At 44.2% G+C, this 25000-nt stretch overlaps 1 protein-coding gene across 1 annotated transcript in view; it reads right to left on the bottom strand.

Moving 5' to 3' along the window:
- The window catches only part of LOC115187335 (multiple PDZ domain protein), a 72370-nt gene that overhangs the window by 20705 nt on the left and 26665 nt on the right, over window positions 1-25000 (bottom strand). Inside the window, exons 9-18 of the mRNA XM_029746405.1 lie at window positions 24129-24263; window positions 23065-23211; window positions 22353-22541; window positions 20279-20452; window positions 19810-20019; window positions 17949-18137; window positions 13999-14128; window positions 7506-7704; window positions 5080-5610; window positions 2320-2502 (exon numbers count right to left, since the gene is read on the bottom strand). Coding sequence (XP_029602265.1) covers window positions 2320-2502; window positions 5080-5610; window positions 7506-7704; window positions 13999-14128; window positions 17949-18137; window positions 19810-20019; window positions 20279-20452; window positions 22353-22541; window positions 23065-23211; window positions 24129-24263 — 2087 coding nt within the window. The remainder of the gene's footprint in view (window positions 1-2319; window positions 2503-5079; window positions 5611-7505; window positions 7705-13998; window positions 14129-17948; window positions 18138-19809; window positions 20020-20278; window positions 20453-22352; window positions 22542-23064; window positions 23212-24128; window positions 24264-25000) is intronic.

The following is a 25000-nucleotide window of genomic DNA, read 5'->3' as shown; positions in this document are numbered from 1 at the left end:
GGATAAATTCCCATATCTTTTGGGTGAGATACTACAGTGTGCCATCACAGCAGCAATATTTGTGACCTGTTGCCACAAGAAAAGGGCAACCAGATAAGAACAAACAACATTGTAAATACAATCCATATTTATGTTTATATATTTTCCCTTTTGTACTGTAACTATTTGTACATCGTTACAACACTGTACAGTGTATTCGGAAAGTATTACAGACTTATTCTAAAATTAATTAAATTACAAAAAAACCTTGCCAATCTACACACGATACCCCATAATGACAAAACGAAAACAGGTTTTTAGAAATGTTTGCAAATTAAAGTGTTCAGACCCTTTGCTATGAGACTCGAAATTGAGCTCAGGTGCATCCTGTTTCCATTGATCATCCTTGAGATGTTTCTACAACTTGATTGGAGTCCACCTGGGGTAAATTCAATTGATTGGACATGATTTGGAAAGGCACACACCTGTCTATATAAGGTCCCACAGATTGACAGTGCATGTCAGAGCAAAAACCAAGCCATGAGGTCGAAGGAATTGTCCGTAGAGCTCCGAGACAGGATTGTGTCGAGGCACAGATCTGGGGAAGGGTACCAAAAAATGTCTGCAGCATTGAAGGTCCCCAAGAACACAGTGGCCTCCATCATTCTTAAATGGAAGAAGTTTGGAAGCACCAAGACTCTTCCTAGAGGTGGCCGCCCGGCCGGCCAAACTGAGCAATCGGAGGAGAAGGGCTTTGGTCAGGGAGGTCATCTCCCTGACCATCTCCCTGACCAGAGTTCCTCTGTGGATATGAGAGAACCTTCCTGAAGGACAATCATCTCTGCAGCACTCCACCAATCAGGCCTTTATGGTAGAGTGGTCAAACGGAAGCCACTCCTCAGTAAAAGGCACATGACAGCCAGCTTAGAGTTTGCCAAAAGGCACCTTAAGACTCTCAGACAATGAGAAACAAGATTCTCTGTTCTGATGAAACCAAGATTGAACTCTTTGGCCTGAATTCCAAGCATCACGTAAAGACAAAACCTGGCACCATCCGTGAAGCATGGTGCTGGCAGCATCATGCTGTGGGAATGTTTTTCAATGGCAGGGACTGGGAGACTAGTCAGGATAGAGGGAAAGATGAACGGAGAAAAGTACAGAGATCCTTGATGAAAACCTGCTCCAGAGCGCTCAGTCTGGGGCAAAGGTTCTCCTTCCAACAGAACAACGACCCTAAGCACACAGCCAAGACAACGCAGGAGTGGCTATGGGACAAGTCTCTGAATGTCCTTGAGTGGCCCAGCCAGAACCCGGACTTGAACCCGATCGAACATCTCTGGAGAGACCTGAAAATAGCTGTGCAGCTACGCTCGCCATCCAGCCTGACAGCGCATGAGAGGATCTGCAGAGAAGAATGGGAGAAACTCCCCAAATACAGGTGTGCCAAGCTTGTAGCGTCATACCCAGGAAGACTCAAGGATGTAATCACTACAAAATGTGCTTCAACAAAGTACTGAGTAAAGGGTCTGAATTCTTATTGAAATGTGATATTTCCATTTTTTTATGTTTTAGAAATTTGCTAAAAAATATAAAAACATGTTTCTGCTTCGTCGTTATGGGGTATTGTGATGTCATTATGGGGTATTGTGATGTCATTATGGGGTATTGTGATGTCGTTATGGGGTATTGTGATGTCATTATGGGGTATTGTGTTTAGATTGATGAGGGGGAAAAAACAATTTTATCAATTTTAGAATAAGGCTGTAACATATGCAATTTTGGAAAAAGTCAAGGGCTCTGAATACTTTCTGAATGCCCTGTACATAGCCATAATATGAGAGAGAGAGAGACTGACCTGGCAGCCTGACCAACCAGACGCTGTGGGAAAGAGGGATAAACAGGGTGAAGGGGGTGGTGTGTGTGTGTGTTTCGCCCATCCCTTTGCCTCCCAACACTGCTGGAGGGTAAGATAACCGTTAGTGTGTGTGTGTGTGTGTGTGCGTATGTGTTTGTGTGTGTGTGTGTGCGTGTGTGTGCGTATGTGTGCGTGTGTGCGTGTGTGTGCGTATGTGTGTGTGTGTGTGTGTGTGCGTGTGCGCGTGCGCATGTGTGTGTGTGTGCGTATGTGTGCGTGTGTGTGTGTGTGTGTGCGTATGTGTGTGTATGTGTGTGTGTGTGTGCGTGTGTGTGCGTGTGTGTGTGTGCGTATGTGTGTGTATGTGTGTGTGTGTGTGTGTGTGCGTATGTGTGTGTGAGTGTGTGTGTGTGTGTGTCACAACGTGTGTGTATTAACTGTGTAATACAGCACTAGACTAAAAAAAGGACAGCAACGTTACTAACCTTCTAGGTTGAGCCCAGCTGAGGTTTGTAGGATAACCCAACATCTCATCCTCTCTCCCTTCTTCCTCTCTAACCTCCTCCTCCTCTCTCTTCCTCTCCACTTTCATCTCCTCCTCTCTCACTCCACCCACACCTCTCCTCTCCTTCGTTGGTACGGGTGAGGGTGGAGGTTTAGGGACTAGGCTACAGGGAAAAAGATCACATGCTTATTAAAACAGTAAAATGTTCATTTTAAATATTTTGTAGCCTATAACGTTATTCCTTATGATATATTTAGCAATATTAACATTTATATAGGTAGAGAAATATATAGACATTTATGGACTGTCGTTTCTCTTTGCTTATTTGAGCTGTTCTTGCCATGATATGGACTTGGTCTTTTACCAAATAGGGATATCTTCTGTATACCAACCCTACCTTGTCACAACACAACTGATTGGCTCAAATGCATTAAGAAGGAAAGAAATTCCACAAATTAACTTTTAACAAGGCAAACCTGTTAATTAAAATGCATTCCAGGTGACTACCTCATGAAGCTGGTTGAGAGAATGCCAAGAGTGTGCAAAGCTGTCATCAAGGCAAAGTGGCTACTTTGAAGAATCTCAAATATAAAATATTTTTTAAATTGTTTAACACTTTTTTGGTTACTACATGATTCCAAATGTGTTATTTCATAGTGTTGACGTCTTCACTATTATTCTACAATGTAGAAAATAGTCAAAATAAAGAAAAACCTTTGAATGAGTAGGTGTTCTAAAACTTTTGACTGGTACTGTATATATACACAAATATACATATATTTTCCACCCAAAAACGTTTTAAAATGTAAAGATTAAACATGAAATAGCAACATTTTAAGAAAGACAGTTCCTGGGTCAGGGTTTAGTGTCGCACACAGATCAGTCTTATGGTGGTTGTCTATGAACTCACATGAATATGTTTAAAGTAGACTTTGTATGTGTGTGTGTCCGTGTGTGTTTTTGTGTTTTCATGTGCACAATTGTATTTTCTCATGAATATGTTTAAAGTACACCGTAGACTGTGTGTGTGTGTGTGTGTGTGTGTGTGTGTGTGTGTGTGTGTGTGTGTGTGTGTGTGTGTGTGTGTGTGTGTGAGAGGTAATAAGCCCATTATATTGAGTGATAGCCATATCTACCCAGCAGGAGTCTGTAAAAAGGAGCAGTGTAGAGCATTACAACATGTTACAGCAGTGGTAGAGAGAAGGAGAGAGAGGGGAGGAAGAGAGAGGGGAGGAAGAGAGAGGGGAGGAAGAGAGAGGGGAGGAAGAGAGAGCGAGAGAGAGAGGGGGGAGGCGAGAGGGGGGAGGAAAGAGAGCGAGAGAGAGGGGGGAGGAGAGAGAGGGGGAGGGGGAGGAGAGAGAGCGAGAGAGAGGGGGGAGGAGAGAGGGGCGAGGCGAGAGGGGGGAGGAGAGAGGGGGAGGGTGGAGGAGAGATAGAGAAAAGCGGAGAAAGCAACAGAGAGAAAGAGAGGGAGAGAGAGGGAGGGGGGGAGGAGAGAGAGGGAGAGAGAGGGAGGGGGGAGGAGAGAGAGCGAGAGAGAGAGAGGGGGGAGGCGAGAGGGGGGAGGAGAGAGAGCGAGAGAGAGGGGGGAGGAGAGGGGGGGCAGGCAAGAGCAGGGAGGAGAGAGAGTATGTATTCATTTTTCTGACATGACACAGTACTGAAATCTATAGGTGAGTCTAAAAATAACCTTCTACACCACATGAATGTAAAAAAATACAGTTTGTGGCCTACGGAGTGGTGCAGTGGTCTAAGGCACTGCATCGCCACAGACCCGGGTTCGATCCCAGGCCTGAGATAAGCGTTGAGGTTAGAGCTGGGGTAAGGGTTGAGGTTAGAGCTGGGGTAAGAGTTGAGGTTAGAGCTGGGGTAAGAGTTGAGGTTAGAGCTGGGGTTAGGGGTGAGGTTAGAGCTGGGGTTAGGGGTGAGGTTAGAGCTGGGGTAAGGGTTGAGGTTAGAGCTGGGGTTAGGGGTGAGGTTAGAGCTGGGGTTAGGGGTGAGGTTAGAGCTGGGGTTAGGGGTGAGGTTAGAGCTGGGGTAAGGGTTGAGGTTAGAGCTGGGGTAAGAGTTGAGGTTAGAGCTGGGGTAAGAGTTGAGTTTAGAGCTGGGGTTAGGGGTGAGGTTAGAGCTGGGGTTAGGGGTGAGGTTAGAGCTGGGGTAAGGGTTGAGGTTAGAGCTGGGGTAAGAGTTGAGGTTAGAGCTGGGGTTAGGGGTGAGGTTAGAGCTGGGGTTAGGGGTGAGGTTAGAGCTGGGGTAAGGGTTGAGGTTAGAGCTGGGGTAAGAGTTGAGGTTAGAGCTGGGGTAAGAGTTGAGGTTAGAGCTGGGGTTAGGGGTGAGGTTAGAGCTGGGGTTAGGGGTGAGGTTAGAGCTGGGGTTAGGGGTGAGGTTAGAGCTGGGGTAAGGGTTGAGGTTAGAGCTGGGGTAAGAGTTGAGGTTAGAGCTGGGGTAAGAGTTGAGGTTAGAGCTGGGGTTAGGGGTGAGGTTAGAGCTGGGGTTAGGGGTGAGGTTAGAGCTGGGGTTAGGGGTGAGGTTAGAGCTGGGGTAAGGGTTGAGGTTAGAGCTGGGGTTAGGGGTGAGGTTAGAGCTGGGGTAAGAGTTGAGGTTAGAGCTGGGGTAAGGCTTGAGGTTAGAGCTGGGGTAAGGGTTGAGGTGAGAGCTGGGGTAAGAGTTGAGGTTAGGGCTGGAGTAAGGGCTTTATGTTTATTGTTATTTGTTTCACAGTTTCAAGATGGGATCTTACCTCTTGTCTGGGGGTGGGGGTCTGGGTGGGCCTGTGGTTGGGGTTGAGGCTGGAGCTGTACTTGTAGCTGACACTACAGGTCTGTGTAGAGAAGGGCCTTGAGGCCTTGGGGCTGTAGCTGGACCTGGAGTTGGGACTGTTGAGGCTGGAGCTGTACTTGTAGCTGACACTACAGGTCTGGGTAGAGAAGGGCCTTGAGGCCTTGGGGCTGTAGCTGGACCTGGAGTTGGGACTGTTGTGGCTGGAGCTGGGGCTCCAGGAGGGGTAGGGGTAGGGGTTGGACCTCCAGGGGGGGTAGGGGAAGGGGTCGGACCTCCAGGAGGGGTAGGGGAGGGGGTGAGACCTCCAGGAGGGGTAGGGGAATGGGTCGGACCTCCAGGAGGGGTAGGGGAGGGGGTCAGACCTCCAGGAGGGGTAGGGGAAGGGGTCAGGGGGCAGGGTGAGGGGCCGTCCACCATGATGGATGACAGAGGCTGCTGGGCCATGGAGGCACGGTGCTCCTCTACCAGAGAGGAGGGGATGAATGTCACACTGTGGAGTGAAAGGTGAGAGAGAAATAAAGAGAGAGAGAAAGAGAGAGAGAGATAAAGAGAGAGAAAGAGAGAGAGAGAAAGAGAGAGAGAGAAAGAGAGAGAGGTGAGCTAGTGAGTTGATAGAGAGAGACGTAGTTAATGTAGGTATGTGTCTGTGTTTGTGTCATTTAGACAAATGTCCTAAGATAGTTAAAAACTAGAAAATAATGAAGCTGTCATGAAGCTGTCATTAGAAAACATACTGCAATGATGATGTGTTGGAGCTGTTATTACAAACATACTGCAATGATGATGGAGCTGTTATTACAAACATACTGCAATGATGATGTGTTGGAGCTGTTATTACAAACATACTGCAATGATGATGTGTTGGAGCTGTTATTACAAACATACTGCAAGGATGATGGAGCTGTTATTACAAACATACTGCAATGATGATGTGTTGGAGCTGTTATTACAAACATACTGCAATGATGATGTGTTGGAGCTGTTATTACAAACATACTGCAATGATGATGGAGCTGTTATTACAAACATACTGCAATGATGATGTGTTGGAGCTGTTATTACAAACATACTGCAATGATGATGTGTTGGAGGTGTTATTACAAACATACTGCAATGATGATGTGTTGGAGCTGTTATTACAAACATACTGCAATGATGATGTGTTGGAGCTGTTATTACAAACATACTGCAATGATGATGTGTTGGAGCTGTTATTACAAACATACTGCAATGATGATGGAGCTGTTATTACAAACATACTGCAATGATGATGTGTTGGAGCTGTTATTACAAACATACTGCAATGATGATGGAGCTGTTATTACAAACATACTGCAATGATGATGTGTTGGAGCTGTTATTACAAACATACTGCAATGATGATGTGTTGGAGCTGTTATTACAAACATACTGCAATGATGATGTGTTGGAGCTGTTATTACAAACATACTGCAATGATGATGTGTTGAATGAGGGTCAGCAGATGCCTGTGTGATTATAATACATTCAGCTATACTAATTTAACGACAACGGACAACACAGACCTGTGTGATTATAATACATTCAGCTATACTAACTCATAACAGCAGCTCTGATCAGCGGAAGGAGAATTCAAACGTACATAAAATGTAGATACTGGATATTAAATGATACTGAACATTACAGAATACTGGACATTAAAGGATACTGGATATTAAATGATACTGAACATTACAGAATACTGGACATTAAAGGATACTGGATATTAAATGATACTGGATATGGATATTAAAGGATACTGGATATTAAAGGATGCTGGATATTAAAGGATACTGAACATTAAAGGATACTGGATATTAAAGGATACTGGATATGGATATTAAAGGATACTGGATATTAAAGGATACTGGATATTAAAGGATACTGGATATGGATATTAAAGGATACTGGATATTAAAGGATACTGGATATTAAAGGATACTGGACATTAAATGATACTGAACATTACAGAATACTGGATATTAAAGGATACTGGATATTAAAGGATACTGGATATTAAAGGATACTGGATATTAAAGGATACTGGATATTAAAGTACTAGGAAAGACAGGAGAGTTTGGATTCAGAGTTGTGGTTCTGAGGGTGTGTCCTGGTCAAGTCATATGTGGACCTATAACAGAATGCCTCTGTACCACGGCTCCAGGCACAGGGTTGGTCAGGTCAGGTTGGTGGTCGGTGTGAATGTTTGTATATACAGTAGCCTGTAGGTGTGTGTGTGTCGTACCTCATATCTGGCTCTGTAACAGAGTTTCTCCTCAGCAGGGCTCTACACATAGCGTTGGTCAGGTTGGTGGTTGGTGTGAATGTTTGTATATACAGAAGCCTATAGGTGTGTGTGTGTCGTACCTCATATCTGGCTCCGTAACAGAGTGTCTCCTCAGCAGGGCTCTACACATAGCGTTGGTCAGGTTGGTGGTGGGAACTCCGTTCACAGCCAGGATAGTGTCTCCTACACCCAGCCTCCCATCCTGACTGACTGACCCTCCCCGGATCACTGACCGGATCAACATCCCTGAGCCGTCCTTTATAGCACTCACTGTCATACCTGTTAAAACACACGCATATACCTGTAGTCACACTACAACACACGCATATACCTGTAGTCACACTACAACACACACATATACCTGTAGTCACACTCCAACACACACATATACCTGTAGTCACACTACAACACACACATATACCTGTAGTCACACTACAACACACACATATACCTGTAGTCACACTACAACACACACATATACCTGTAGTCACACTACAACACACACATATACCTGTAGTCACACTACAACACACACATATACCTGTAGTCACACCTCAACACGCATATACCTGTAGTCACACTCCAACACACATATACCTGTAGTCACACCTCAACACACATATACCTGTAGTCACACTACAACACACACATATACCTGTAGTCACACTCCAACACACATATACCTGTAGTCACACCTCAACACACATATACCTGTAGTCACACCTCAACACGCATATACCTGTAGTCACACTACAACACACACATATACCTGTAGTCACACCTCAACACACACATATACCTGTAGTCACACCTCAACACACATATACCTGTAGTCACACTACAACACACACATATACCTGTAGTCACACTACAACACACACATATACCTGTAGTCACACCTCAACACACACATATACCTGTAGTCCCACTACAACACACATATACCTGTAGTCACACTCTAATAATAATCTCAATGTTTTAACACAGCAAATAACAAAGGTAATGTTCTGAGTGACCCCACAGTGGGGTTTCTCCTCCAATAACAGAGATAATGTTCTGAGTGACCCCACAGTGGGGTTTCTCCTCCAATAACAGAGATAATGTTCTGAGTGACCCCACAGTGGGGTTTCTCCTCCAATAACAGAGATAATGTTCTGAGTGACCCCACAGTGGGGTTTCTCCTCCAATAACAGAGATAATGTTCTGAGTGACCCCACAGTGGGGTTTCTCCTCCAATAACAGAGATAATGTTCTGAGTGACCCCACAGTGGGGTTTCTCCTCCAATAACAGAGATAATGTTCTGAGTGACCCCACAGTGGGGTTTCTCCTCCAATAACAGAGATAATGTTCTGAGTGACCCCACAGTGGGGTTTCTCCTCCAATAACAGAGATAATGTTCTGAGTGACCCCACAGTGGGGTTTCTCCTCCAATAACAGAGATAATGTTCTGAGTGACCCCACAGTGGGGTTTCTCCTCCAATAACAGAGGTAATGTTCCGAGTGACCCCACAGTGGGGTTTCTCCTCCAATAACAGAGGTAATGTTCCGAGTGACCCCACAGTGGGGTTTCTCCTCCAATAACAGAGATAATGTTCCGAGTGACCCCACAGTGGGGTTTCTCCTCCAATAACAGAGATAATGTTCCGAGTGACCCCACAGTGGGGTTTCTCCTCCAATAACAGAGATAATGTTCCGAGTGACCCCACAGTGGGGTTTCTCCTCCAATAACAGAGATAATGTTCCGAGTGACCCCACAGTGGGGTTTCTCCTCCAATAACAGAGATAATGTTCCGAGTGACCCCACAGTGGGGTTTCTCCTCCAATAACAGAGATAATGTTCCGAGTGACCCCACAGTGGGGTTTCTCCTCCAATAACAGAGATAATGTTCTGAGTGACCCCACAGTGGGGTTTCTCCTCCAATAACAGAGATAATGTTCTGAGTGACCCCACAGTGGGGTTTCTCCTCCAATAACAGAGATAATGTTCTGAGTGACCCCACAGTGGGGTTTCTCCTCCAATAACAGAGATAATGTTCTGAGTGACCCCACAGTGGGGTTTCTCCTCCAATAACAGAGATAATGTTCTGAGTGACCCCACAGTGGGGTTTCTCCTCCAATAACAGAGATAATGTTCTGAGTGACCCCACAGTGGGGTTTCTCCTCCAATAACAGAGATAATGTTCTGAGTGACTCCACAGTGGGGTTTCTCTTTATCTGATTGAATTGGGGCCAACTAGTTGTACAAGGACACACACATCCCCCATCCGTCCACGCTCACAGACAGACACACACACACACACACACACACACACACACACACACACACACACACACACACACACACACATATACAGGGTGGAGGTGGGGAAACAGGTGACTGGTGGGTTAACCCCCAAAATTGAACTAATGCCAAAACTGACAGACGACAGCAGGCTAGCCTGCACACACACACACACACACACACACACACACACACACACACACACACACACACACACACACACACACACACACACACACACACACACACACACACTTGCGGAGGAGTGCATTAGGACTACACACTAGTCAGGCCACATCTCCAGCAAGGGACTACACCACCACACTATGAGGGACTACACCACCACACTATGAGGGACTACACCACCACACTATGAGGGACTACACCACCACACTATGAGGGACTACACCACCACACTATGAGGGACTACACCACCACACTATGAGGGACTACACCACCACACTATGAGGGACTACACCACCACACTATGAGGGACTACACCACCACACTATGAGGGACTACACCACCACACTATGAGGGACTACACCACCACACTATGAGGGACTACACCACCACACTATGAGGGACTACACCACCACACTATGAGGGACTACACCACCACACTATGAGCGTACACAATTTGAAGGTAGATCAAAAATAAATGACTTTCAAAACAAAGTTTTATGTATGTTTAAAATATATAGTTTATTGATTTTCGCATTACATTCAAATTACAATACAATCATAGTGCATATGGGTTACAGCCACACAGACGATCACAGTTATAGACCTCTGAGAGAAACTACAGTGAAAATAACCCAGCAGAGCTGGAGAACCAGGTACACGAACAGACAGCACTTCCCTTCACAGCAACTGTACACATATATATATATATATATAGGTAACATAGAGTAATACAATATCACATTAACTATCATCGTTTAACTGCTTACTTTGTCTGTTGGTTTTCCTAAAGACAGACATTTTTCGACAACCCAGTTAATAAATATGCTAGTAAGAATCCACAAAGACCACAAAGACAGAAACAAAGAAATGAAAAAGCAGTTTCACGTATTTGTGAAGAAACTGTCTCAAACGAACATGAACTAAAGTGCCATGCATTTGCCTTTATCGCTCGCAAACAAAACGAGCTATATGAAACAATACCGCATGCATTCCCCAAGGCAAGAAACAAAACGTCACAGACTTACACATGTTCTCACACACAGCCATCTCTTTTTTTTAACAAACTATGTGTTAAAAACAAATGAGACGTTCACATAAAACGGGTCTTCTCACAAATTTGTGTTCTAACAAACGATGGGTCCTAACAAAAAAATACACGTATTCTCACAAATGATGATTCTCACAAATCTCTCACAACTTTCTCACGTGTGTTCTCACCAAAAAGGTGAGTTCACAAAAAAACACATGTTCAAACAAAACTGACAAAGCATACCATACACAGTACAGTAAGATACAGTGGGGGAAAAAAGTATTTGATCCCCTGCTGATTTTGTACGTTACCCACTGACAAAGAAATGATCAATCTATAATTTTAATGGTAGGTTTATTTGAACAGTGAGAGACAGAATAACAACAAAAAAATCCAGAAAAACGCATGTCAGAAATGTTATAAATTGATTTGCATTTTATTGAGGGAAATAAGTATTTGACCCCCTCTCAATCAGAAAGATTTCTGGCTCCCAGGTATCTTTTATACAGGTAACGAGCTGAGATTAGGAACACACTCTTAAAGGGAGTGCTCCTAACCACAGCTTGTTACCTGTATAAAAGACACCTGTCCACAGAAGCAGTCAATCAATCAGATTCCAAACTCTCCACCATGGCCAAGACCAAAGAGCTCTCCAAGGATGTCAGGGACAAGATTGTAGACCTACACAAGGCTGGAATGGGCTACAAGACCATCGTCAAGCAGCTTGGTGAGAAGGTGACAACATTTGGTGCGATTATTCGCAAATGGAAGAAACACAAAAGAACTGTCAATATCCCTCGGCCTGGGGCTCCATGCAAGATCTCACCTCGTGGAGATGCAATGATCATGAGAACGGTGAGGAATCAGCCCAGAACTACACGGGAGGATCTTGTCAATGATCTCAAGGCAGCTGGGACCATAGTCACCAAGAAAACAATTGGTAACACACTACGCCGTGAAGGACTGAAATCCTGCAGCGCACGCAAGGTCCCCCTGCTCAAGAAAGCACATATACATGCCCGTCTGAAGTTTGCCAATGAACATCTGAATGATTCAGAGGACAACTGGGTGAAAGTGTTGTGGTCAGATGAGACCAAAATGGAGCTCTTTGACATCAACTCAACTCGCCGTGTTTGGAGGAGGAGGAATGCTGCCTATGACCCCAAGAACACCATCCCCACCGTCAAACATGGAGGTGGAAACTTTATGCATTGGGGGTGTTTTTCTGCTAAGGGGACAGGACAACTTCACCGCATCAAAGGGACGATGGACGGGGCCATGTACCGTCAAATCTTGGGTGAGAACATCCTTCCCTCAGCCAGGGCATTGAAAATGGGTCGTGGATGGGTATTCCAGCATGACAATGACCCAAAATACACGGCCAAGGCAACAAAGGAGTGGCTCAAGAAGAAGCACATTAAGGTCCTGGAGTGGCCTAGCCAGTCTCCAGACCTTAATCCCATAGTAAATCTGTGGAGGGAGCTGAAGGTTCGAGTTGTCAAACATCAGCCTCGAAACCTTAATGACTTGGAGAAGATCTGCAAAGAGGAGTGGGACAAAATCCCTCCTGAGATGTGTGCAAACCTGGTGGCCAACTACAAGAAACGTCTGACCTCTGTGATTGCCAACAAGGGTTTTGCCACCAAGTACTAAGTCATGTTTTGCAGAGGGGTCAAATACTTATTTCCCTCATTAAAATGCAAATCATTCTATAACATTTTTTACGTGTTTTTCAGGATTTTTTGTTGTTATTCTGTCTCTCACTGTTCAAATAAACCTACTATTAAAATTATAGACTGATCCTTTCTTTGTCAGTGGGCAAACGTACAAAATCAGCAGGGGATCAAATACTTTTTTCCCCCACTGAATATATATATATATATATATATATATATATATATCTCTTTGGTGTAATTTTGAACATCTAATGTTGGTAAGGTATCAGGCAAGGTAATAATTATAAACACATTTTAGTGATAAAATAACAACAAAATGCTCACAACATTCTGTAGTCCCAATGGACCAAAATCATTTCGCAAAGCATTCTGGGTCTGAATGATCAAACAAAGTAAAGTAGCCAAACTACACTGCAAAAGTTTGCTACATTCAAAAATGTATTCCACAGTCTGGAAACTAACTTCTCTAAAGTGACAAATAACCAAATAAATAACATGAATATAATCCTACCATGTTGCTGACAAACCTAGAGATAAACTCTTTATGTACTGCTACTGAAAGACAGTGTTGTTGTCACTGGCCTTCCTGTCATTAAAGTGACGATGACAAAGTGATGTAATTGGGGAGGCAGGTAGCCTAGTGGTTAGAGCGTTGGGCCAGTAACCGGAAAGGTTGCTGGATTGAATCCCCGAGCTGACAAAGGTAAAAATCTGTCATTCTGCCCCTGAACAAGGCAGTTAACCCACTGTTCCCCAGTAGCCTAGTGAAATAAAGGTTACGTTTTAAAAAACTAAATAGAGGTCCACTGTCTCTTTCACAGTCATCGACATGGGTTTTCTTAACAGAGGTCCACTGTCTCTTTCACAGTCATCGACATGGGTTTTCTTAACAGAGGTCCACTGTCTCTTTCACAGTCATCGACATGGGTTTTCTTAACAGAGGTCCACTGTCTCTTTCACAGTCATCGACATGGGTTTTCTTAACAGAGGTCCACTGTCTCTTTCACAGTCATCAACATGGGTTTTCTTAACAGAGGTCCACTGTCTCTTTCACAGTCATCGACATGGGTTTTCTTAACAGAGGTCCACTGTCTCTTTCACAGTCATCGACATGGGTTTTCTATGGTGCCCGTAATAAAAAGTGCTAGTCAACTTTCTTCCTCTCTGTTCTCTCTCTCTTTCTCTCACCTTTTCAATTTGATTGAATTCAATACGGCTTTATAAATGAAATAAGCCTTTACAGATATTCCCTTATGAAACACCACTATTCACCTCAACTCCTGAAAAAATCTTTGACTTCCCTCGATTATCAGCTTCTCCTCCTCTCCGCCCAGTATCGCCGTGCCGACGATGTACACACACAGACACCCCGCCACAATGAAAAACACTGATAACATACCAAGGCTACGGTTGCCCCTGACAACAGTGATTGTCCTCTCAAAATGGCTGCCGAAAGAAGGGTGCGGGGCCAGGAGCTTATCGCCGTCCTCCATGTTGCTGCTGGAACAATGACGCGGAGGTTTCTCGTCCTGAGGAAGATAAAAGAAAATAAGGGATAAATCAATCAATGAATGGAAGGATGGATGAACTGATGGATGACTGGAGAAAACGAAGCATAAACGGATGAATGAAGGTAGCAGGCCTACAAGCTGTTTAGAATAGTTAGGGACCAGTGATGCATTGTGGGCGGAGGACAGGGTATACTGATCCTCTACTAATGTAGAAATGAAAGAAGCTAAGTACACATGTTATTACACTCCAACGAGACTCCACAGAATAAAAACTGACATTTCTCCTAACTGTAAAAGATGTACCTCTGAAAGTGGAACCTATATGCATGTATTTTGGAGCTGTAGAGAGATTGCCAAAATCTGGCAATCTATACATACTGCTGCACAGGAAATACTAGATGTACAGTTTGATATGACCCCGTGTCTCTATCTTCTTAATGCCCAGCAGGACTTTGTTCTTGATCCTGACAGAGAACATTTGCTAGAAATGTATTCTTCTATTGTGGGACTCTAATACCTCACCTACATTTAAAATGTGGATCGACCAGATTGTTGACTTTCTCCCTCTTGAAAAGCTCACTTATGACCTCCGCAAGAGACAGCCCAAGTTTGATAGACTCTGGTCTCCACTACTCAACTATATTTCATATTGGACAGAGTGAATGGGGTGATTAGGGAAATGAGCAGATACATGTTGTGTAAGGTGCTGTAAAAACTAAAAACAAATTATTTGCTCGTCGTCTTAGCTAAGGCTGGAAATAGCTAATAATAACCCTGATAGTGCTGCTACAAGGTTTTATATATATATTTACATATTTTTTTTAATTTATTATTATTGTTATTTTTGTATTTTTATTATTACTATTATTATAAAAAAAAAAACATTATTCGTTTTTTAAGTCTGTCACATCTGTGAGTGTGGAATGTGTTTTGTTGGTTGATCGAAAAACCAGAAAACTTAATAAAACTTTAAATTGAAGAAAAGAAAGAATAGTTAGGACACCAAGAGAGCTTCTGTGTTGAACTTAGAACAGGTGTATGGCAGCATGTTCCCATAATAAACACTGGGAACCTTAACGTTTGACTGAAGCACTGGCTGATTCAGTGTCATTTAAGAGAAAGTCGAAACTAAAAACCTGCTGAGTGATTTAATGTCGGACAGTGAATGATTGTAACATCCTCACAATGAAGAAGACACTAGGCACTAACTAGCACTTTCTCTGAGCCTCGCCCAATGACACTGATCCAGCTGGCCCAATGACACTGATCCAGCTGGCCCAATGACACTGATCCAGCTGGCCCAATGACACTGATCCAGCTGGCCCAATGAAACTGATCCAGCTGGCCCAATGACAATGATCCAGCTGGCCCAATGACAATGATCCAGCTGGCCCAATGACAATGATCCAGCTGGCCCAATGACTCTAAACACGAGAAATAAACTAACACTTTCTCTGAGCCTCGCCCAATGACACTGATCCAGCTGGCCCAATGACACTGATCCAGCTGGCCCAATGACACTGATCCAGCTGGCCCAATGACAATGATCCAGCTGGCCCAATGACTCTAAACACGAGAAATAAACTAACACTTTCTCTGAGCCTCGCCCAATGACACTGATCCAGCTGGCCCAATGACTCTAAACACGAGAAATAAACTAGCACTTTCTCTGAGCCTCGCCCAATGACACTGATTCAGGTGGCCCAATGACACTGATCCAGCTGGCCCAATGACTCTAAACACGAGAAATAAACTAGCAATTTCTCTGACCCTCACTGACAGTGACATATCTACAGGTCAGTACGACACAGGAACCTATAGAGGGAACAGTGATGTATCTACAGGTCAGTATGACACAGGAACCTATAGAGGGAACAGTGATGTATCTACAGGTCAGTATGATACAGGAAACTATAGAGAGAACAGTGATGTATCTACAGGTCAGTATGATACAGGAAACTATAGAGAGAACAGTGATGTATCTACAGGTCAGTATGATACAGGAACCTATAGAGGGAACAGTGATGTATCTACAGGTCAGTATGATACAGGAACCTATAGAGGGAACAGTGATGTATCTACAGGTCAGTATGATACAGGAACCTATAGAGGGAACAGTGATGTATCTACAGGTCAGTATGATACAGGAACCTATAGAGGGAACAGTGATGTATCTACAGGTCAGTATGATACAGGAACCTATAGAGAGAACAGTGATGTATCTACAGGTCAGTATGATACAGGAACCTATAGAGGGAGCAGTGATGTATCTACAGGTCAGTATGATACAGGAACCTATAGAGGGAACAGTGACATGTCTACAGGTCAGTATGATACAGGAAACGAGTATGGCAGAATGAACAATATTTACTGAAGTATAAACAATTTGGAATAGGCCACTTCTCTAAGGGTTAGAGGATAAAAACATAACCTAGGTTGACTAGTTCCTATTTACACACTTGACTCATATCTTTCCATTTGTTTGACTGGATAACTTATTCTGTAGCAAACAGTTAGCTGAGCTGTGACTATTGCTCCAGAGAGTGAGATGGCTGCCTGCGTTTAGCATATAACCACTGTTGCTTTAGCATACGGCCACTGTAGCTTTAGCATATAACCACTGTAGCTTTAGCATATAACCACTGTTGCTTTAGCATACGACCACTGTAGCTTTAGCATATAACCACTGTAGCTTTAGCATATAACCACTGTTGCTTTAGCATACGACCACTGTAGCTTTAGCATATAACCACTGTAGCTTTAGCATATAACCACTGTTGCTTTAGCATATAACCACTGTAGCTTTAGCATATAACCACTGTAGCTTTAGCATATAACCACTGTAGCTTTAGCATATAACCACTGTAGCTTTAGCATATAACCACTGTTGCTTTAGCATATAACCACTGTAGCTTTAGCATATAACCACTGTAGCTTTAGCATACGGCCACTGTTGATTTAGCATCTAACCACTGTTGATTTAGCATATAGCCACTGTTGCTTTAGCATATAACCACTGTAGCTTTAGCATATAACCACTGTAGCTTTAGCATATAACCACTGTTGCTTTAGCATATAACCACTGTAGCTTTAGCATATAACCACTGTTGCTTTAGCATATAACCACTGTAGCTTTAGCATATAACCACTGTTGATTTAGCATATAACCACTGTAGCTTTAGCATATAACCACTCCACTGTAGCTTTAGCATATAACCACTGTTGACTTAGCATATAACCACTGTAGCTTTAGCATATAACCACTGTTGATTTAGCATATAACCACTGTAGCTTTAGCATATAACCATTGTTGATTTAGCATATAACCACTGTAGCTTTAGCATATAACCACTGTTGATTTAGCATATAACCACTGTAGCTTTAGCATATAACCACTCCGCTGTAGCTTTAGCATATAACCACTGTTGATTTAGCATATAACCACTGTAGCTTTAGCATATAACCACTGTTGATTTAGCATATAACCACCGTTGATTTAGCATATAACCATTGTTGATTTAGCATATAACCACTGTAGCTTTAGCATATAACCACTGTAGCTTTAGCATATAACCACTGTAGCTTTAGCATATAACCACCATTGATTTAGCATACAGCCACTGTGTCTTGTTTTTCTCTTTAGTCAGCTACAGTTTGTTGTTCACTATCATTTCCACATGATTTCGATTCATTATTACACTAATAAAGCAAAAAATACTTTCTAGAGTTAGCATTGTGAGCGCCGCTTCTTGTTCCAAGTTATTTCGGTCCTTACAGTAGACTAACAAAGCTAACCCTGAGGTGTTGATGTCACTTGACTGTTAGGAAGGCTTCTTACCTTCAGCGTGCAGAACGGTTGGCTGTTCCTCTGCTGTGAGCCGTAGCTGTTAGCATGCGCCTGCTGTGAGGAGGAGGCTAGCATCCCAGCCGAGTAGAGAGTATCCTTCTCATCTCTCGATAACGACTGGGTCTCGTCTCTGGACGACCTTGATGACTCTGGGATGGACTCCAGGACACAACACTCGATCTGAGGGATACGTGAAAGGTCAAAGGTGGAGGGTCAGAGGTGGACAGGGTCTGTAGGAAACGGAGAAGAATATAGACCCGATAGAGTTCTGGTCTGACCGAATTAGCATCGAAGCTAACAGGGTAAAGAGAGTTGTGAATGGGAGAATTGGACACTCTATCTCTCTCTTTCTCTCTCTACCTGTCTCTCTCTTTCACCTCCTCCTCACCTACCTTTCCTTCTCTCTTTCTAGTCTCTCTCTCCAACTCTCTCTCTCTCTCCTCCCCTTTCTCTCTCTAGTAGTGTGGTCAGGCATTGTGTTCATTTCTCAACACCATGAAATATTCAGCAGGCTTGTAACAAGAGGCTCTCTCTGATGCCCTACTGTTACTAAGACACAGGCAACAACAAGAGTTACAACACACTGTGGTCAGAAATAAACTACATGTATTGACTGTGTTATGGTAGTAGATATAAACTACATGTATTGACTGTGTTATGGTGGTAAACTACATGTATTGACTGTGTTATGGTGGTAAACTACATGTATTGACTGTGTTATGGTGGTGAACTACATGTATTGACTGTGTTATGGTGGTAGATATAAACTATATGTATTGACTGTGTTATAGTGGTAAACTACATGTATTGACTGTGTTATGGTGGTGAACTACATGTATTGACTGTGTTATGGTGGTAGATATAAACTATATGTATTGACTGTGTTATAGTGGTAAACTACATGTATTGACTGTGTTATGGTGGTAGATATAAACTACATGTATTGACTGTGTTATAGTGGTAGATATAAACTACATGTATTGACTGTGTTATGGTGGTAGATATAAACTACATGTATTGACTGTGTTATGGTGATAGATATAAACTACATGTATTGACTGTGTTATGGTGGTAACTACATGTATTGACTGTGTTATGGTGGTGAACTACATGAATTGACTGTGTTATGGTGGTAAACTACATGTATTGACTGTGTTATGGTGGTAAACTACATGTATTGACTGTGTTATGGTGATAGGTGGTAGAAGAGCAGTATTGTCTTAGACAAAAGTGTCAAACTACTACTAATTTGACTGTGTGACTGATGGCAAAATTTGTTGTTTGGCTATTCTCTTTCTTAAAAACCCACTGTAGTTAGAAATAAATGACTCTCATTGTTGTTTTATAGTGGTAGCTATCCAGGAGGAAGGTGGGCCACCCCTGTTCCAGTAAATAGGAGGGGGGTGGGGTGGGCCACCCCTAGTATACAGGAGGAGGTGGGCCACCCCTAGTATACAGGAGGAGGGTGGGCCACCCATAGTATACAGGAGGAGGGTGGGCCACCCATAGTATACAGGAGGAGGGTGGGCCACCCATAGTATACAGGAGGAGGGTGGGCCACCCCTAGTATACAGGAGGAGGGTGGGCCACCCCTAGTATACAGGAGGAGGGTGGGCCACCCCTAGTATACAGGAGGAGGGTGGGCCACCCATAGTATACAAGAGGAGGGTGGGCCACCCATAGTATACAGGAGGAGGGTGGGCCACCCCCACCCCTAGTATACAGGAGGAGGGTGGGCCACCCCTAGTATACAGGAGGAGGGTGGGCCACCCATAGCATACAGGAGGAGGGTGGGCCAGCCCTGTTGTAGCTCCAGTATACAGTGTTAGAGTGTTTTGGGTTACTGTCGTACCGGCAGCGGCTTGGCGACGCCGATGCGCACGACCCCGTAGCCGGTGGTTTTGAGGACGTGCACGGCGCGCTCCAGCGTTGATCTGACCAGGTCCACGTCGTTGACGGACATGAGCCGGTCACCTGGCAGCAGGCGTCCGTCTGAGTCGGCCACGCCACCGGGGACCAGGGAGCGGATTACCAGAACAGTCTTAGAGTCATCCTCTGGGTCCTGGAGAGGGACAACATAAGAAACACGTGAACAGCAGTTCACAGGTCATGTCCTCCAAAAGGGAAATCCAATAGAAAGAAGAGACTAGAATTGTTTTGCCTCCCAATTCATCTTTCTTTTATTGTCTTTCCAAAGGATCCACTCTTTGGCCCACCATCCTGTCCTCGTCTCCTGGTCTACATTACTAGTGGCCCAAACCAGTTGAAAGAGAGGAGAATAGGAAGCTACGTTAGACCATTGAGATGCACCACAGTCTTACCTGGTAGTCTAGGATGCTGAATCCCAGGCCTTCCTCTCCCTTCACCAGCTCTATCACCTGACTGTCTCTCTCCCACATGGCCAGAGGAGGAGACACAGGCTTATTAAAACCACGACTCCCACAATCCATGTTGTTACAACCAGGAAGTAGACAGCAGGGCTGGTCATACTGGGACTGGGAGAGGAGAGAGAGAGAGTTAGGGCACATCTCATTTGACACCCCGGCTGCAGTCTGATTGACTATGTTTCCACCCTTCTCCCAGAAATAGTGTACACTTGATCACTCCGCCTAATGGATTCAAAGGGATTGGATTGACCCCACCAATATGTCTGACACCATCTCCCCATCCCTCCATCTCCATATCCCTCCATCTCCCCATCCCTCCATCTCCATATCCCTCCATCTCCCTCCATATCCCCATCCCTCCATCTCCATATCCCTCTATCTCCATATCCCTCCATATCCCCATCCCTCCATCTCCATATCCCTCCATCTCCATATCCCATCCCTCCATGTCCATATCCCTTCATATCCCCATCCCTCCATCTCCATATCCCTCCATCTCCATATCCCTCCATCTCCATATCCCTTCATATCCCCATCCCTCCATATCCCTCCATATCCCTTCATATCCCCATCCCTCCATCTCCATATCCCCATCCCTCCATCTCCATATCCCTCCATATCCCCATCCCTCTATTTCCATATCTCTCCATATCCCTCCATATCCCCATCCCTCCATCTCCATATCCCTCCATATCCCCATCCCTCTATTTCCATATCCCTCCATCTCCCCATCCCTCCATCTCCATATCCCTCCATATCCCCATCCCTCTATTTCCATATCCCTCCATCTCCATATCCCTCCATCTCCATATCCCCATCTCTCCATCTCCATATACCTCCATATCCCTCCATCTCCATATCCCTCCATATCCCCATACCTCCATCTCCATATCCCTCCATCTCCATATCCCATCCCTCCCATCTCCATATCCCTCCATATCCCTCCATATCCCTCCATCTCCATATCCCTCCATATCCCTCCATATCCCTCCATCTCCATATCCCTCCATATCCCCATACCTCCATCTCCATATCCCTCCATCTCCATATCCCCATCCCTCCATCTCCACATCCCTCCATCTCCATATCCCTTCATATCCCCATCCCTCTATTTCCATATCCCTCCATCTCCATATCCCTCCATCTCCATATCCCTCCATCTCCATATCCCATCCCTCCATCTCAATATCCCTCCATATCCCCATCCCTCCATTTCCATATCCCTCCATTTCCATATCCCCTCCATCTCCATATCCCTCCATCTCCATATCCCTCCATATTCCCATCCCTCCATCTCCATATCCCTCCATCTCCATATCCCCATCCCTCCATCTCCATATCCCCATCCCTCCATCTCCATATCCCTCCATCTCCATATCCCTCCATATTCCCATCCCTCCATCTCCATATCCCTCCATCTCCATATCCCATCCCTCCATCTCCATATCCCTCCATATCCCTATCCCTCCATCTCCATATCCCCATCCCTCCATCTCCATATCCCCATCCCTCCATCTCCATATCCCTCCATCTCCATATCCCTCCATATTCCCATCCCTCCATCTCCATATCCCTCCATCTCCATATCCCATCCCTCCATCTCCATATCCCTCCATATCCCCATCCCTTCATCTCCATATCCCTCCATCTCCATATCCCTCCATATCCCTCCATCTCCATATCCCTCCATATCCCCATCCCTCCATCTCCATATCCCTCCATCTCCATATCCCCATACCTCCATCTCCATATCCCTCCATCTCCATATCCCTCCATATCCCCATCCCTCCATTTCCATATCCCTCCATATCCCCATCCCTCCATCTCCATATCCCTCCATAACCCCATCTCTCCATCTCCATATCCCTCCATCTCCATATCCCTCCATAACCCCATCTCTCCATCTCCACTCCATCTGCCCTCCAGTTCCCCATCCCTCCATCCCCCCTCCATCACCCCATCCCTCCATCCCCCCTCCTCCCCATCCCTCCTCCCCATCCCTCTCTACCTTGCCATTGAACTCAGCCAGTAGCTCTTTGAGAGGGAGCTGTACATCTTCATCATCATCATCGTGGTCACTGTCCCGTAGCTGTGGGGGTACGATGCGGCAGCACACCATACAAACACACAGAGGCAGCTCTCTCAGAATGCTGATCACCTCTCTGTGAGTCTCTCCTATCAGAGGGATACCATTCGCCTGGGAGAAGAGAGAAGCTAGTCTGGTCAGCAAACATGTTGAATGTACTGTATGTAGCTACATCATAGCATAACAGGGTCAATATTCCATTTGATGGGTGGATGGATGAATACATGAATGAATAAACAAATGAATGAATGAACAAAGCAGTGAATTAAAGAACAAATTATTTAATTAACAAACCAAATGAATGAACCAATTAATAAATAAATTACCGAATGAACACACCAATGAATGAACAAACCAATGAATGAACAAATTAATAAATAAATTACCGAATGAACACACCAATGAACAAACAAACCAATGAATGAACCAATTAATAAATAAATTACCGAATGAACACACCAATGAACAAACAAACCAATGAATGAACAAATGACTGATCATCTTCTGTACATCTACCACTCCAGTGTTTAATTGCTATATTGTAATTACTTCGTCACTATGGCCTATTTAAATAAAGGTGAAATAAAACAAATAAAAACAAATGAATGCATGGATGTCAACCAGTCCGTCTCACCTCCAGTATCTGGTCTCCAGTGTGTATCTTCCTGCTCTGTCCCACGGGACCCTCAGGTAAGACGGAGCACAGGTAGTGGTGTCCTGCCCTGGCCTCCATGCTGATGCCCAGACCACTGGTCTCACTGAACCTCTCTAGCTGACACACCTGCGAAGGGAGAGTAGGGGTTAATAACACTCTCCTCTGAACAGCTGTACTCTGTATAGATGTACTCTGTATAGGTGTAATCTGTATAGATGTACTCTGTATAGATGTACTCTGTATAGCTGTACTCTGTATAGCTGTACTCTGTATAGATGTACTCTGTATAGCTGTAATCTGTACTCTGTATAGCTGTACTCTGTATAGCTGTACTCTGTATAGATGTACTCTGTATAGGTGTACTCTGTATAGCTGTACTCTGTATAGCTGTACTCTGTATAGATGTACTCTGTATAGCTGTACTCTGTATAGCTGTACTCTGTACTCTGTATAGCTGTACTCTGTATAGCTGTACTCTGTATAGATGTACTCTGTACTCTGTATAGCTGTACTCTGTATAGCTGTACTCTGTATAGATGTACTCTGTATAGCTGTACTCTGTATAGATGTACTCTGTATAGCTGTACTCTGTATAGCTGTACTCTGTATAGATGTACTCTGTATAACTGTATAGGTGTACTCTGTATAGCTGTACTCTGTATAGCTGTACTCTGTACTCTGTATAGCTGTACTCTGTATAGCTGTACTCTGTATAGATGTACTCTGTACTCTGTATAGCTGTACTCTGTATAGGTGTACTCTGTATAGCTGTACTCTGTATAGCTGTACTCTGTATAGATGTACTCTGTATAGCTGTACTCTGTATAGGTGTACTCTGTATAGATGTACTCTGTATAGATGTACTCTGTACTCTGTATAGATGTACTCTGTATAGCTGAACTCTGTATAGCTGAACTAAGCCAGAGGTAATATTAGTAGACAGACAGATATACCTTTGGAACATGCGTTAGCGTCAGTCATTACAAACTGTAATCTAGTATATGATCATATGTGTAAATATGAGAAATTAGTATGAGACGTACAACCACTTGATATCTGGGTCCCAGAGCAGCCTGCCACCTGTTCTTCAACTCCTCTTCCTCTGCTGCCGTCAGCTTCACTCCTTCAACACACACACACACACACACACACACACACACACACACACACACACAGACACGCACACACACACACACCTGCATTTGCGTCCTATAAAAAATACCTCTAACAGCCTTCCAGTAATGACAGTTGATTTACAGTAACCTCCTGTAAAGAACTACCTCTAACAGGCTTCCAGTAATCACAGTTGATTTACAGTAACCTCCTGTAAAGAACTACCTCTTGTCACGTCCTGACCAGTATAGAGGATTATTTTTATTATTTGGTCAGGGCGTGGCAGAGGTATGTTTGTTTTGTATGTTTTTTTGTTGTTGTTGTGTATAGCTTAGAGGGGTGTGTTATTTATGTGTTCCGGGGTTTTGTGGTGTATGTTTTAGTATGAGTAGGTTCTAGGTTAAGTTTCTATGTGCAGATTTGGTTGCTGGACTCTCATTGGAGGCAGGTGTTTCTAGTTGCCTCTGATTGGGAGTCCTATAAGTAGGTGTGTGTTTTGTTTGTCACTTGTGGGGTAGTTGTATGTTAGCACTGCTTTGTTTAGCCTGCTACAACTGTTCCTGTCGTGAGTTTTGTTTATTGTTTTTTCCTCGTGTTCACATTTAAAATAAATGATGATGAGCACGCAATCCGCTGCATATTGGTCCACTTTGTCCGACAGCGATTTCAACATATCTTCTGACGAAGAGGAATGTGACAGAACTACCCACCTTAAAAGGACCAAGCAGCGGAGGAAATCTGGTGAGGACTGGGGAACACGGCTGGTAAGGGAGCCCGAGAGGCAGCCCCAATAATTTTTTTG

The sequence above is a fragment of the Salmo trutta genome, unplaced genomic scaffold, assembly GCF_901001165.1.
Source record: "Salmo trutta unplaced genomic scaffold, fSalTru1.1, whole genome shotgun sequence".
NCBI classification, from domain to species: Eukaryota; Metazoa; Chordata; class Actinopteri; order Salmoniformes; family Salmonidae; genus Salmo; species Salmo trutta.
Note: the sequence above shows the minus strand (reverse complement) of the source record. Positions and strands in the feature narration are given on the sequence as shown.